This window comes from Apaloderma vittatum, unplaced genomic scaffold (genome assembly GCF_000703405.1).
Source record: "Apaloderma vittatum isolate BGI_N311 unplaced genomic scaffold, ASM70340v1 scaffold5752, whole genome shotgun sequence".
Taxonomy (NCBI): domain Eukaryota; kingdom Metazoa; phylum Chordata; class Aves; order Trogoniformes; family Trogonidae; genus Apaloderma; species Apaloderma vittatum.
In genome coordinates this window covers 23,337-39,950 of record NW_009701763.1, presented here as the reverse complement: position 1 = coordinate 39,950, position 16,614 = coordinate 23,337, and the positions used below count along the sequence as shown (strand labels likewise).

General features: G+C 40.1%; 1 protein-coding gene across 1 annotated transcript in view; it reads left to right on the top strand.

The window, feature by feature from the left end:
* Positions 1 to 773: 773 nt before the first annotated feature.
* The window catches only part of NEO1 (neogenin 1), a gene marked incomplete at its 3' end in the record, with an annotated part of 36,950 nt that continues 21,109 nt past the window's right edge, over positions 774 to 16,614 (top strand). The window contains exons 1-3 of the mRNA XM_009879262.1: positions 774 to 843; positions 12,353 to 12,445; positions 15,562 to 15,579. Of these exons, the coding sequence (XP_009877564.1) occupies positions 774 to 843; positions 12,353 to 12,445; positions 15,562 to 15,579 (181 nt within the window). The remainder of the gene's footprint in view (positions 844 to 12,352; positions 12,446 to 15,561; positions 15,580 to 16,614) is intronic.

Here is a 16,614-nt window from a genome sequence, read left to right as displayed (position 1 = left end):
TTGAGGTTTTAAATGTAGTTATGGCACTGCAAACTGATCTGTGACTATCTGCTGAGCTAAACTATGTGTGTGTTTGTACCAATACCCCTCACTATGTCTCTTTCTGACAAAGTTCTTCAGAGGCCTGAAAATCTAATGGTGTTTTCAAAAGTAGGATTTCTTTTTTGCTAAAAAACATGTGTGTGTAGCTCGTTTTATCGTCTTCCTGGACTAAAGCTTGGATTGTTATTTCTTTTCGTTTTCCAGTTGTAATGAATGAGTCACTTCTGTTTATAAGGATTTGGTTGTTTACTCTGACAAACCCTTGATAGGAGACACTCGACAAGATCTGAGTAAATCAATTTGTTCAGGATCTATAAGCATCTCATTAGCATTTATTTGCAATGTTCATTCTAAGCTCAGCTGCAGCTGTTTAACACACTGAATCTCTGAAAGATTTCCAGGACTGCAAGCATATGTTTTGAGATTGTGTTTTAAGTGGAGGAATTCTGTGGGCTTTTTTCTTCTTTTCATTGCTGCTGTTAACAAAGATCTTTTTGAATCGAATTGCAGGCTCCATGTCTGTAATCTTTCCCATTTTGACTGCTGAAAGCTTAGTTGGAAAAAACATTACTGCTGGAGTGGCATGACTGAAAAACTATTCTTCTTCCCGTCCCTTTTATTTCACCGTTGCTGCGAGGACAACACTCACATTTTAGCTGTAGTATTTGAAATAATAGCTAAAAGGAATCATAGTGCTTTTACCTTCAAAAAATCCCGCACGGAGGCGAGTGATGTCATCGTCTTTGGGACTTGCAGCACGATGCATTCAGAATTTACAGGGCGCAGGCTGCGAGTCAAATGGTGAGGCTTTATTTCAGATTGACTGATGGGCCTTGTAACACAAAAGGAGGCCAGGACTACCTGGAGCTCATAGTGATTGATTTTCAATACAAATCTCATAATAGTCTATTTTAAAGAAGTGTAGCAGAAAACTAGTCAGATACCAACATCTCAAAAGGTAACTATTAGCTGAGCTATATCTCCAAGATTTTTATGAGGGGAAGTTACTCTTGTTTTTCTTTTCATTTCACAAACTAGACTGTAGGGAATGAGAAAATAATAATAAAAAGCTTTTTCAGAGAGCACCTGGGTAGTTCAAATACTCCACCACCGGAGTGGAGCCAGAGAACACAGTACACGCCAGTCAGCAATCAGCATGCCTGTATGCATGTTCTTTATTAAAACTTCACTGTAACTTTTGTGAATACTAGCTTTTAGGAAAGTACGAGTGTGTATAAAATGGTTTGTTTCTCCACTCCTGCCACAGAGAATGCAAAAGCCTTAAAGGCAAAGCAAAAGTTGATATTTGACACCCTTAATATTTAAATTCCCCTGGCTTTCTGCAATTTGCTCTGCCCACCTTAATTGCCATAACCTGTGTTTATTTTTCTTTTGTATTCACATGACTGGAAGGCTCTGAGCCTGTTTCAGCTTGAGCAGGGGTTCGCACGACCCCCTCTGCATTTACCCCTATGTAGGGGTCTTCCCCCCTCCCTGCTCCATCAGCGCTTCCTCACGGAGCATCCGCAGGCTGGTTCTCAACTGGGGTAGCCATGGCAACGGCAGGCTGGGATTCCCAGGGCGCCCCAGCCCCCTCACCCGCCTTACAGGCTGGGGGGTGCTCCCTGGAAGCCCCCTCCCTTGGCTTCCCGAGTAGAGTGATTCCTTTGAGCTCTAGGTACAGGCAAAAAAAAATGGAGCAGAGCAGCAAAGCTTCGTGAGCCATGGAAATCTGGTTTGAATCTGTCCAGCTCGCTTTCCTAGCTCACAAGCAGTTTGACTAGGATGTTCAGAATTAGAACAAAAGAAATTATGGGACAATAACCTGAGTAATTATTTAAGAAAAAGATACTACGTCTGTTTAAAACAAAAAATAAAAAAAAAGAAATCATCGATCAGCCCTAGGGCTACCAACTTGTTTGAGTGAGTGTGTCAGAATAGAAAGTGTTGTCAGATGAGTGCACCTGAGATAAAAAAGGCTGTTGGCAGAAGCGAAAGAAACTGTTTTCAAAATCATTCTTTGTTTTCTGCAAGTGGGTATCTCATTTTTTCACTGTAATCAGTACATGGTCTGCTGAAGTACAAGTAGTCTGCAGTCCAGCAAGCTATTTAAATATTACTTTCTAAGTTTCTTTCCTTATATGGGATCGGAAATATCGTGGCTCATTCCAGCTCTTTGTGTATGGGTTTCTAGCACTCTGGGTATCTTGCTGGGGTTGACCTAACCTGATCAATAGTTCAGTGAAAAAATGAAAGTGTCTTTTCAGCTTAGATCAGTAATGGATCAGTGATTTGGGGAGACTCAAAATACTACCTGTACAAAATTTTTTCTCCTGGAAAACATGTATTTCTGGCTGAAAAAATTAAGCTGAGAAAATGTTCTAATAAGAAACTCATAATCTTGAGGCATAATTGGAGGACAGGATGACTAAAGCTGAATCTTTATGTACAGCTTTGGAGTGATGAGGAGAACATTTCTGACTTAGATTTTTGTAATATTTCCTCTGTTGAATAACACAAAAGAGAACACAGTTTGGAGTGGGTGCAGAACTAAAAAAAAAAGAACAAGAACCGAGGAGACAACAAAGCATTGAAGAGACAAAGATGCAATTTCTAAGCATGTGTGGGCTTCTGGAGAGTTGTGAAGTACAGGTGTTCGTTTCTTGAATTTAATGTTTAAATAAAATTTTAAAAAGCATACCATTAACCACCAGAACAGCCATGCTTGAGATATCTTTTATCCATGTCCCAGAGCAGTGATCTCATTCAACCAAAGCACCAGATGAATTTTTAAAAGCCAGAGCATGGTGCCCAGTCGCCCTCGCTCCCCTCACCCTGTCCTTGCCACTTGTATCTTGGCTGCAGCAGCCTGGAGCCTGCCTGTCCTCCTCTCTGCCCTCTTGCATCGATGGCCTCTGGCAATCTCCCGCTGTTGCCTGGCATTACCGGAGGGCTTTTTTGATTCTGTACTAAGAAAAATTAACTTTAGATCATGACTGTAAGCAGGATTATCTTCCTGATTAACTTTGTGAGTAGTAGTGTACCCTCTTTGCAGTGATAAACTCCAGTGCCTTTTCTACTCCGCTGTTTTATACCAGTTTTGTTGTCTTTTGTATATTAAATTACCCACTTTTTTTTAAGTCTGTTTGTTAGCTATGAAATCCTAGAAGGTACATTTGTTCCAACACCACACACAAATAGCAATGAGGTGGCCCCGTATAGCCGTGGTACTAAACTGTTCAGGTAAGGCTAGGATTTTTCTTGTCCTGATGCTGATATCACAGAAATGACAAACAGGTGGCAGAAAATGCATCTTGTTTGATTTGACTTTAATTTAAACTTTAGAATAGTGTAGCATAGGCAGGTAGGATACTCTAGTTGTAGCTTGAAATAATTTCCGTTTTCTTAAGCCTCTTTGATTACACCGAGAAGTCTTTATGTAGTAGCTCTACCTCCCTCCCTCTTTCAAGGTTACTGGTAAGCTGAAGGGAGGAGCTGGATGATAAGGGGGGAAGCTGGAATGAATAAAATACAGACCTTTTTTTTAATGTGTGTGTGTGTGAGGGTCTGTGGCAGTTCTTTAGAATCCTTGGTGAGCTGCAGCTTAACCTTGAATTGTGTAGTGGGGAAAGAGCTCCCATTTCCCATCTGATCACTTAATGAAGACTCAATTAGATTTTTGGCATTGCATTTAGAGAATGATCTATGAGTTGCATGCAAAATTAATGCTATTAAATTTAATCGATGAGATATCACAGACACCTTAGTCTAATAATAAGTTTTGACCGTATTAATACTAATTTTTTCCCTAGGAACTAAAAGCAAGTTATGCAAACTTAATGAGCTCTTCTTGTGATGTTCTTTCTCCTTAGCCTGCTATTTGGACATGAACTTTGCACCACAAGGTGCTCTCCTTCCAGTGTCATCGTTATCCCTTTGCTTTTGTTGTGTTTTGTGGTGTGAGACCTTACTTCACCTTGCTTTTTTTTCACTTGCCTGTTCCAGCCAGAGCTCTTATTAAACACTGTGCTTTTATGTTTTGTGGTCTTTTCCCATCATCTGGTCCTGCAGTGTAGCCCCAGATTTTCTAAAGCTTCCAGGTAATTATAGTTCCTAAGGACAGCTCTCTGATTTAAATTTGTTCTGCTAAAAATAGCCCACCTAGATTAGTTGAGTAAATAGATAAAGCGAGTATCCAGGCTTACCTTTTTTCTCTGTATATTTAAACAATTAAACTGGTGAGATGAAGCCCAATTTCATTTCCCCAAATGGTGTGGAGCAGAAAATCGACAGGAAGCAATACTTTGGGTAAGAGATGCCCTGGCCAGCACACCATTGGCTTCACTGAACGTATTTATGAAGAGCGCTCAGGCCGCTTTAAGCAGTAAAACCAGTTTGAATGCTGAGGTAGACCTAATGCCGTTATTGGTTCAGTCTTAAATGACTTAATAGGCTTTATTAAAAAACTGTGGATTTATTGTCTGATCCATTGATAGTTCTGGCTTTAATTTTTGCTTTAGATATCGTTGCGTACATATATGTACAGCTATGCTAATATGTATAGTTTTATATATATGTGTATATATATATATATGTCAGTATATAACTGAATAGAAGGAGGTTTATGTATGCTTGTGTTTGGGCCATCTGTGTTGTGTATAAATGGTAAAAAGAAGGTGACCTAGCTCTGGGTGCTCAGATTAGAAATTGTTATATAATGTCTAATTTCATAAGATTCCTGACACACTTCAAGCCTGTGGCTCGTGGAGCACTGGCCCAGCTGCCTGCTCCAGTTGTGATTGCTCCCAGTAGCTGAGTTGTGCTTGTAGGCTCTTATTACTGCCGCAAACTCTCATGCCAAATACTTGATGGTTCCCTCATCCCTCAGCTGCTTTTCAGCTGGAGCGGGAGGAAGCCTTGTGTGAGCTGCTGTGGCTGGTTGTGCTGCTCCGGGAAGGAGATACTGATAGAACTGAAACGGTGAAGTCTGAAAATGTGAATAACTTGCCACTCCCTTCTTTTACTTCGTGTTTACAAAGATGAAAACCACTTTCAATATATACAAGCTATGTATTTTAGAACTCTGGGAGACAAAGTAATTACATTTTAATATAGGCTGTAAGAAATCTCTGCTGCGTAGAAACCCTAATGAAATAAGGGCAAAGCATCTTATTTTACTTACTCTTCTGTGATTTATATCCTCACATGTGCAAGCAAAATGATAGTACAGTAAGAGGAGAACCTCAGTAATGTGTGTTATTGGGGGATTCACATAACCTAAGACAGTGTTTTACTTATTGATGTCTTATTTATATATTCAGAATAGTGCTGTTCTTAAAGTGCATTACCTTGTAGAAGCTGCTTCTTTTGACCGATTCCTGACTTCAGCTTGCCCACTTTCACTGATAATGAGATCTGTAGCAATGGATGTTTCTGTTACAGAGCTGATACAATGATTTTACGTGCTCTGGTCTGGGATTTTTTCATGGTTAACAGTGACATGAGTGCTTGACTCTTCTGGAAAGCTGTATTTCATGCCTCTTATGAGTGAAAGGAGGTGGTTCAGTAGTTCTGTTTTCTGATCGTAGATCTTAAACAGAAAAACCTCACCCAAAAATCAAAACAAAACCAGCCACACATTCAATAATTGGTTTTTTTCCTGGGATTTTTTTGTTTAAAAAGTGTAAATTACTCTGCTAGAAAACGTAACTTCCCATTTGCGATAGTCATCATGTGCTGGGAATTGACTGAAATAAATATTTTTGCCCTTAAACATAGCTTTTAATTAATAGCAGACTTACCAGGGACTGCAATCTAATTATCCAATTATACTGTGCTTAAGGTATGTTGAAGTTAGGAAACTTTCTCAGGAGAAGGTTATACAGGCTATTTACATGAAACCTCAGACTGGACAGGGAAAATGAGACTAAAGGAATTTTTAGCTTTGTAACAGTATGCGACGGTGGTCAGCCGTGGGATATCTGTGTGGAGTAGATCTGCCCTTCAGCTGGAAATGTTTGTGGTTTTATCTTAAAGGTGGTGTTTTAGTGAGCGGGACAAATTACAGCAGAAATCCATAAAGAATCTGGGAAAAGCTTTGTTGTAATGTCTTTTGGAAGTTGTTTTGTGCTGTGTTGCTTGAACTAACTTATTTGTCTAAATTGCTTTATGTTTTAATAGAATTCTATCAACATGTATTATTTAAAATAGAAAACTAGTTGCAACAGGCGTTGACTATGATGAAAATGTGAAGGATGTGCCAAAACCCTTACCTTAATGCCTGCTAGAATGGTAAAATCAAGCGAAAACTGGGCCTGTCGATGGATAGTAGGTTATAGTTGAAAGGGAATGGGGAAAAAAAAAAAAGGCTGCAGTTGAAGGGTGTTTAGATCCTAGTGTTCCTTGCTCATGTTGGTGGTGCTGATCACGAGAGACCTTGGAGAGGAAGTCATGTCTGAGAAGTTGTAGCATGCTGCCCTTACAGGCGTGCAGCTGGCAGGTGGCAACAGCTTTGCTCTGTGCTGTGGTTACGGTGAGTAGATACGGAGCATGTAGATAGACGGTCACCAACATCGGGACCGGTTTCCCCTGCAGGTGAACAGATCCAACCTCTGTGGTTTGAAGCTTACCTGGAGTTAAGTAAGGACAGATGTAGAGATGTGTTCAGGGAATTGGAATATGGTTGAGTATAAATACTTTGTTTTTTGTTGAGTATAAATACCCTGTCTTTATTTAAAAGTTCTGATCGGTAGCTCACACTTCAGCTCTCCCTAGTCAGGTAAACTTTTGCATCCTAAAAAATCAGGAGGCAGAGCCCAAGGAAAGGCTGATATCAACACAATATGCACAGGTTTTTTGAGCCATCTGTTACATGTCTGAAACTTGTGCAGTTGTCAGTGCTGGAAGCAGGTATTGCTCTGTTTCTGTGGAGTTGTGAGTTCCTTCTGGGGTTCTGTTGTCATAATTAGTCAAATTAATATTTCATCAGGTCTGTCTGTTTGTTTAACAGCTTAAAAACGAAGTTGTGTGAATTGAGCACTGTCTTTCAATGCAATATGCCAAGTTCAGATTTGGGTCCTGTTTTGATATCGTTTGAGCTGAAAGATTCTGCTTCATATTAAGGTGAAAAAAATCTTCACCTGGAACCTTTCAAATAGCCAGCCAAGGAGCTGCCGGACCGTCGAATGTGGTCTGTGCCTGCCAATTTGTCGTTCAAGCGGGCTCTGCCGAGGCAGAGCCAGGAGGGGAGCTGGGTGATGCTCAGCAGGCTGCATCCAGCACGCTGCCTCAGTCAGTCTTGGGCCATCCAAGACTTTATTAAACGAGTTTGTTTGGCCCTCTATCAGCGTGGCTGGGAGCTGAAGTACGTGCCTTAGGAGACACTTTTTTCTCCCAAAGAAGGGTCGGGTTGAGGGGTAGGTCCTCCTAGCAACCTGCTGGTACCTAGAAGGAGATTATTGAGGAGATGCAGCTTCTCGTGATGATGTGTGGTGGAAGATCAAGCTACAACAACCTCAGTGGAAATCTTGGTAGTGAACTGTAGCTGTTTATGAACAGTCTGATCCTTCCCAGAGTCTAGTGTCTGTAACAGCAGATGATTTATGCTGTCTTTTTTTTTTTCCTTTCCTTTTTTTAGTGGGCAAAATGAATATAAGTAAATGGAGACATGTCTCAGCTTAATCTAGGGAGCGGTTGTGTGCTAAGCCAATCTTGCACTCTATAGTCAAATTATTGTTTAGCAGGTTTTACATATTTAGTGAGAGTGAGATGAGAACTTTTACAGGTATGAGAAAATCAGAATAAAAGGGATATAAGCAAATTCCTTCTAATGATGACCCACAAATTTGTTTTTCTTAAACATTTTTACTGACTTAGTAATTCAGGTAATAGCTGTATCTGATGATAATTTAGTTAATATAGACACTATTTGTATTTACACTCTTTTGTAAGTTCTTTTAAAATATGCTTACTTTCCCACTTTTGATGATGAAATCTGTATTATAAATGAACAGATACATCTATTTTTTTCCTTACATATCCACATAACATTTGCAAAGCTAATGCTTGCAAATATTTTGCTAATATATTTGCAAAGCTGCAGTTACACTTTTCATTGTATTCTGGCAAAAACTGTGCCAATCAAAGCTACAGTGCTTCATGGGAATTTAGGAGGTTAAGTTAGTAAACAAGCTAGATGAAAGCTTTTGTTTGCCTTCAGAAAATGAAACAAAGCTGTTTCATTAATACACCTTCAGAAGAGACAAGAATCTGCGTAAAGCTTTTAAAGCTGGTCTTTCAGTTCATTTTACTGTACTTTTCAGCTGAGATCAAATGGGGAAAGTGATGGTGATTAGAAGTGTTCCTTTAACATCCCAGGGTGTCCATCCTCGGTTTGAGTTAGACGTCCAATTCCACCGCTTGCTGGGAAGGTGCAGGGATGTGGGTATTTAACCCCAGTGCTTTCCTTCTCCCCTTGTCCCAGTTGAGAAGTGGTGATAAACTAGAAACTGCCCTCTCCCCTTCTGAAAAGGGAGACATCAGGAATCAGGAGTTAAATTGAGGCGTTTGGCTATTTTTATTTTTTTAGCTTTTCTTGGCTTATAAAAATCTCATGAACAGCTTAGGAGGAATCTGTTATGGGAAAATGTCAGCTGGGTAAAATAACATGACTGCAAAGTTAGAATAAAGGATTAGTGCAATTAGGTGTTTGCGTTTTTTTCATAGATCTGTTTTGAATACAAATATGTTGTTAGTAGCCTCCAGTTGCCTTCCTGAATTATAGCTCTTGGGTTTCATATATAAAAAAGTAATAAACAAAAACCCAATAATTTACTCCGTGTATGTTCCATTCACTTGAAATAATTAAGTTGCAGTAAATAAGACTTGGGATTTCTTTTTTCTTTTTTTTCCCCCTTTTTTTTTTTTTTTTAAATTCCAGATCATGTTTGTGCATTTCATGATAAAGGATCAGTAAGATTTGCAAATATTTCTGTTGTGTTTTGGCTTGGGATATGAAGCGAGGTCAATTTATAATGAGAAAGCTTCCGAAGTAGCTGTACAGTACCTGGGACAGCTTGTTTAATGCTTGAATGTAGCCCAGGGTCACTGGTGCTAGGTCGTGACTCCAGTTTGCTGTAGAATAATTTTATCCTAGGTACATATTCCTGACTGGGAAGAGTGCTAGGCCAGCTAATGCCTTATTCTAGTTTTCAAACACAATGACATTTTCTAAGCGTTATTGATCTTGACCCAGCAAAATTGTATAAAAGGCATTAAATGTTTCCAGGATCAATGCGCAGGAAGAGTTGAGAGGATGAAAAAAGTGTTTGAAACTTGAAAAACCAGTGTATTGTTGAGATGACACAAATAGCGTTTTATCCACTGCTCAGAGTGTGGAGGGGAAGTAACGTGAAGGACTTGTTAACTCGTGTGTTTGAGTTACTGCTTCTGCTGTTTTCCTGGTGGGCACTGGTCCGTGGCGTGCCTGACTGTTATCTCTTTGCTTATTCTTGGCCGTCGTTCGAATATTGTTTGTTTGTGACTGCCCCAGGCAGTTCGAGGGTGCCACCAGAGGTTGCTGGTAACATTTTTTTTTTGTCCAAGGGCTGTTGAAGTAAAGAGTGAAATCCACTTCTGGCTGCAGAAGTCCCTCAGCTGCAAGTGGCAAGACGCTCAGAGGCTGAATTTGGGGAAGTTTTGCTGTATGTTTTTTCTGCTCTTAGATGTTCCCTGGCATCTGCTCTCGAGTACTGTGACAAGACATGGAGTTAAAAGGATTCTTTTTGCTCTGATCTGATGCGGCTGTTCTTCTGTTTCCAGGTTCTCTTAGATAGTCCTTGCTTGATCTAGCATTAAAGGTATTTCTTAAGAATTTTTTTCCTCTTTTATGAAGCGTGACGGAGGTCTCTCTCTTTAGTAAGACACTGGAAATGATGTTCAGCAACTTTCAGTTTGGTTCTTGCTTGCATCTTTTTTTTGTGTATGTGTGTGATGTTCAACCTTTTTTTCCACTTTGAGCTTCCCACAGAAACCAGATTTCTACTTTTCCTCCTCATACATCTTCTCTATGCTGGTTTTGGCCCTTGCCTGTGATTGGAGCACCCGTGACTTCATTACAGCATTTCTCCTTGCCCTTCTTCCTTCTCCTGTAAGCATCCTTTGTGATCTCTATAATCACTGTGAAGTGGAGAATTGGAGAGGTGGGCAGCACGCAGGGAGATCGTTCACTGAAGTACAACTCTTGTCTCATTTAAAGTGAATCTTTAAATGAATTTACTACGTCAACTGTGTTCTTTTGGGTGCCTCATAACCTTGTTGGCATCTGAATGTTCCTGAACCCTTCAAGTAGAATTCTTGGATACCACAATGTGTTTACCACTTGGAAAATATTTAAGTAATTGGTTTCAGCAAATAATTCTCTTGTGATGTGTGAGGATTTTTTTTTTTCTGTATTTATATTCTAACCCATTTTTGAAGTACCAGTCTGGCCAAAAAAATAATAAATAATGAGGCAAGGAATCTGCTTCCTGATTATCTAGTCTTGGTTTGCAAAGCAACAGGGAATGTCTGCTGGCAGCTGAACTGCTTGTCTGGCCCTGGGGAGGGCTTGGGCGAACCAGTTCCTCGAGTCTGAGTGCCCAGAGCCCTGCGTGAGCATTGGGTGGTGTGACTGAAGCCCAGCCAAGGGTGTTAGCGGGGGAGATGGAGAAATCCTTTGCTAGATGTTTATGATCTTGCATGCAACGTATACAATACCTATTTGGAGTCTTATAAATGGGTTTTCTGGGTGTTTTGTTTTTTTTTTTTTTTTTAACCCTATGAAGGCTGGCGTTTATTTTTTTACTATTTTGTGTATCTGAAGAAGTAAATGATGTGCCTTAGTGCCCAGAAAACTCTAGGAAAGGAAATCCATTACTCCTGGAAAAAAATGGAAATTCCTCTTTCTCCTGGTATAACAAATGCAGTATTGTCAGTGGCTAACATATGGTAGCTATTTCTGTGGAAAAGTCAAAGTACTATTGTTCAAGATGATGAACAGAAAAAAATTTTCTTCCTTTTGTAGGTGTCTTTACAGTGCCCTCTAGTAATCTTTTGTAGAAATGCTAGATGTATGTTTTCTCAGACCAGTTGGATAAAGTAATGAAAATGATCACTGGAAGATTTTAAAAAAAGAAGAAAATAATTGAACTCTGGCCCCCTGCAACATCAGTGCTTTCTAAAGGAAGCACTGCTAATATTAAAAATAAGTAAAAATTGCTTGCCATGCTTTTCTTCTTTGTATCGATCAGGAGGAATATGAAAACTATAAGCACTCTGAAGTCAGATGACCGTAAAAGCTACCGTAGCTTACAACTCTAAATTGGGTGCTCCAGTAATGGTGTTTCAGCCAGCACTGCAAAAGTTACAAACAAAGAAACTAATTTTATCTTTTTACTTGAAGATGAGGAAGAAAATTGCAGGGGAATAAGAGCTGTACCAAGCATTCCAAAATGAGCTGGCCTGGGCAGAAAAAAAAAAATCTTCTGGTGTACTGTTAGTTTCACATGACAGGTAATAATTTTGGCTTGTTTTGACAGGTGAGAAAGAGAGAAGTTTGGCATAGGGATGGAGGCTTTGGTGGGGTAGTATATGTTGATTTTCATGGTGCTTGCTTCCCTGGTGACGATCTTAACCATGAAAGCATCTTACTTCTGCTGTTAGATCATGTTTTGAACCACTAATCCCAAGAGATTTTGATTAAGGTAACTTCTGTGCTGGATGTTTAAGTCAAAAAGGCTTTACGTTATTATCATTCTAGTTATTGCTGTCATTCCTAGCAATGGAAAGGGGGAATACCATGTGCAAGGATGTTTTGTCCTTTGTATCTGGTAAAACATGGTACCATTTTTAAATCTTCTGGAAGTTTAAAAGGGATGTGTCGATTAAAGGGATTGGCCATTTGAATGAAAATAGATACTTTTCTGAAATGAGAGAAATGGTTTTGGTAATTCTGCACACACACAAAAAGGTGGATGAAATCCTTTAAGCTCTCTTCTCAAATGGTTATGAAAAGAAATTTTGTAGTTAGGATATTCAGAGGAGTTCCTTCATTTGCTTAACTTGAATATTCCTTGTTAGATGTCCTGACTTGCTTTTCCTTCTATTTCTAAAAGCAAAATCTCTTTGAAAGGATTTTCAGGTTAGAGGTTTGTGGGACTTGGTTCCTAGATGTGAGTTCTATAAAACCCAAGGATTGTTTTTAAGCAACCTGAAAGAAATCCAGATTTTTGGTTGTAGCGATTGTAACGGATTCTTCTTTCTTGCACACCAGGAGGAACAAAAAATCCAACAGAACTTGCTTTTGAAGCATGGCTGGTTGTAGGTTTGAGTGTAGGCTTAAGGCAGATGAAATCCTTGCGAGAAAGTAAGCCATGAACAGTGGAGTTTGGGACCAGACAAGAAGGAGTATCTCCTTTTTGGGGATTTTTTTCAGGACAGGTTGCACAAGAGTACCATGAGAAATGGTTACAGTAGCTCATATTTTAGGGGAAAGTGCTGCAGCAGGAGTTTGTGTCATCTTTTCTCCTTCAGTTTTCCAAGCTCGGTGGAACTGCAGCCCATTAATAAGGGGTGTAAAAGTTGTTACTCAGTGTGGCAGTGCTCATTAGGTGGCTTTGTAAGGGAGCTGTTGTCACAGAACTTTAGACAATTAAGCAGCAACACTGTTAATAATAAAGTTGCTTCTGTGCATTCAGAATTCAGGTTAAAATTTCTAATTCCCTAGAGGTGTCAGAAAGGCCATGCAGCTAAACACTAGACATAAATGCATCTTCTAAGACATTTGATATTTGAGATTACAAACTCTGTTTGGATTTTTCTGTTGATGATTATCTTGTTTGCTTTCCCATTATTTAATAATATATGAAGAGATGGTATCACTTACAGAATGAGTGGTTAGAGTAAATGCGTGGATGCTTACTTCTCAGTGTTATGCTGCTGGCATGCTGTACACTATTTGGATACTTTTTCGTTAATTCTGTTTCTACATACTCTTTTTAAATCGGCTAATTTTTTTTTAAATATAATTTTGTGCTTGAGGTCTATCAGGAAGGTCAGGTAAGATTAAGCCAGCAATAATTTGCTATTAACAAGCAAAAGGTAACTGAAAGTATGGACAAAGCTATAAAGCATCGTTGCAAAATGTAGATTGATTTGCTTGACTTTCTTTGCATATTGTTGGACTGTCAAAAAGGCAAGGTTACTCCTGAGTTACTGAAGGCAAAGCCATGAAATACACTTCTGTCTGTGTTACAGTCGTTCCTATGACAATGAGCATTTTTTATGTTTTTGTTAGTACATGGTGGCAAAAATCTTCTCAACTCAGTAGCGTTAAACCATTAGAGAGTAATATGCAAAACCATGTGGCTTTTTTACAACTTTGTATTTCTTGCTGGACACTTTTTGAAAATCATGGCAGCAAAGAGGCACAGCAGAGTTCCTTCTGTCTAGAAACTCTGTGTTGCTGACAGCCTGCTGTTGGTCTTCACAGAATCACAGAATGTTAGGGGTTGGAAGGGACCTCTGAAGATCATCTAGTCCAACCATCATTCAGATCCATGCTCTTCAGGATGGACCATAAAGAATTATTTCTCTACACTTAGCATTTTATTGAGGAGAATGATTGAGGCTCCAGGTTTTTTGGTGGTGTCCTAGGCTGTTAATATTCACTCAGTATTGTCTACTTGGTCTGTATTGTAAGAAGGCACCTGTGTGCAGGAATGACAACAGAAGAGAAGACAAAAGGACCCATCTTTATGCTGCTTTTTGAGGAGAATTCGCCTGGACAAGCAATTTTTATTCCTACATTGTTGTATATTTCTTCCCTACGCTGTTGCTAGCCCACCATGCTTAGTTACACTGGGGTGAAGATGAGTAACTCTGTGATGAGTATCTTCATTATAGCCTATTAAATCATGAAAAGAGGAAATCATAGAATCGTAGAACGTGTTGGGCTGGAAGGAACCTTTAAAGTACATCTAGTCTAACCCCTCTGCAGTTAGCGGGGACAGCTTTAGATCAGGTTGCTCAGAGCCTCATCAAGTCTGACCTTTAATGCCTACAGGGATGGAGCCTCCGCCACCTCTCTGGGCAACCTATTCCCATGTTTCACCACCCTTTTTTCTAACATCTCTGATCTAAATCTACCCTGCTCTAGTTTAAAACCGTTGCCTCTTGTCCTGTTGCTACACAACCTTCCAAGCTTTCCTGTAGACCCAGGAAGGCTGCTGTAAGGTCTCCCTGGAGCCTTCTCTTCTCCAGGCTGAACAGCTCCAACTCTCTCACCCTCTCCTTGTAGGAGAGGTGCTGCAGCCCTTTGACCACTTTTGTGGCCTTGCTCTGGACCTGCTCCAACAGGTTCACATCCTTCTTGTGCTGAGGGCTCCACAGCTGGACACAGTACTCCAGGTGAGATCTCAGCAGAGCAGAGGATCAGAATGACTGCTCTTGATCTGCTGGCTGTTCTTCTTTTGATGCAGCCCAGGGTGCAATTGGCTTTTTGGGTGCAAGCATGCATTGTTGGCTCATGTCCAGCTTTTTGTCCACTGACACACCAAAGTCCCTCTCTGCAGGGTTGCTCTCTATCACGTCATCCCCCAGACTCTATTGATAACGAAGATTGCCACAACCCAGGTGCAGGACTCTTATACTTGGCTTTGTTGAACCCCATGAAGTTCATATGGACCCACATCTCCAGCCTGTCCGAGTTACTCTGGAGGACATCCCATCCCTCTGGCATGTTGGCCGCACCAGTCAGCTTGGTGCTCAGTCAACTTGCTGAGGGTGCACTCAGTCCTGCTGTCTGTGTCATTGATTAAGATATTGAGGAGCACTGGTCCCAGCACAGGCCCCTGAGGGACACCTGTCTCCATGTGAACATCGAGCCATTGACCTCTAACCTCTGGGTGCGACCATCCAACCAATTCCTTATCCACTGAACAGTCCACCCATTAAATCTATATTTTTCCGATTTGGAGATGTTGTGGGGGACTGTGTCAAAGGCCTTGTAGAAGCCTAGATGGGTGACATCCGTCGCTCTTCCCTTGTCCACTGATGCAGTCACTCCATTGTAGAAAGCCTCTAGGTTGGTCAGGTGGGACATGTCTGTGGTGAAGCCGTGCTGGGTGACTTGAATCACCTCCCTGTCCCCCATGGGCCTTAGCAGAGCTTCTAGGAGGATCTGTTCCATGATTGTTCCAGGCACAGAGGTGAGACTGACCAGCTGGTATTCCTACCCTTTTTAATCTGCTTGTGTTGAAGGAGAAAATAATCTACTAGGTCTGGGAAAGTCTAGGTTTATAAATGACATTACTTATGTGTTCCATCACTTGCTTTGCTAGGTTCCACTGTCCGTGCATCACTGGAATTAGTAAAGTACTAGCAGGATTCATGTTGTCCATCTGGAGTCAGGGACTGCAGTTTCAATTTTTCTTTTTTTCTCAATGCTTAATTTTAATATAATTTTTGTCTCTTCTTTTACAGATAGTAAAGTCTTTGCAGGTAAAGAAATGAAACAATGTTTAGAGAATGCGGTTTAGAGAATTTGGCCTTGGTTTTTCAGTATAAGTGAACTTGCCAAGCAGCTTGTACATTATTGGGCTTTGGATATGCTTAAAAAACCTGAAATCCTAAAGATCCTTGTTTGATTGTGTGTATTGCCATTGTAAGTAGCTTAATTTGGTCAGGTGGTCTGTATTCCCTATAAGAGAAAGTGTAATACTAAGCAGAAAATATGTCTCCGTGTAGACGTTTTTTCTGTTGTGCTATATTGTAATATCACATATAAATTTTTCTTTTTGTGTAGTGCAGAATGTTTCCAGTGTTAAGGAAAAAAAATTATGAATCTGCTATTACTTACCTTTTAATTAGAAATTAATGCGTGTAGCAATTTATCCGTATAGTTAATGTGTCTTTTAGCAATGAATATTTTAACAAAATCACAAACTAACTTCATTGTGAGCTTTTACTGGCAGCTGGCAAAGAATAGTGTTTGTAACATCTTCAGTTAAAATACGTTTGGCTAATTGTTGAAGACAGCTTTTTTAATGATCGGGGTTAGGAAGGGCATGACATGCTGGTTTCAGGATTACAGGGGCCAGTGGGAACGTTAATTAAATTCTGGTGAAAAGCCTTTTAAAAGTTCAGTCCTGCAGCAAGAGAGCTCAAATCTTGTATCATTCGCTTACAACACATAAAAAGGGCCTTTATATAGTTTCTGCTGGTCTGATTGGGATTTTGTCAAATGCTTCTGTTTTAAACGTCAGTTTTCAAGGGTGTTCTATGTGCTCTTAAATTGCTTTGGAGTGTAAGTTAAAAGGACGAGTATCATCGCCTTCTGTTGACACATCTTTTCTCAACATGTAAAAGTAAATAATCTTTCTTCATCAGAGCCCTGTATGACTCCTCCCAACAGCTGAATCCTTGTGTTCTGCTAATCGGAAGTCCGGTACTTTTGATGAAAGATGGGTTTGGTTGCTGTAATTTATCATTCTGTTTGGAACAAGTGATTCCAAAGTTAAACCTGTGCTTCACGTT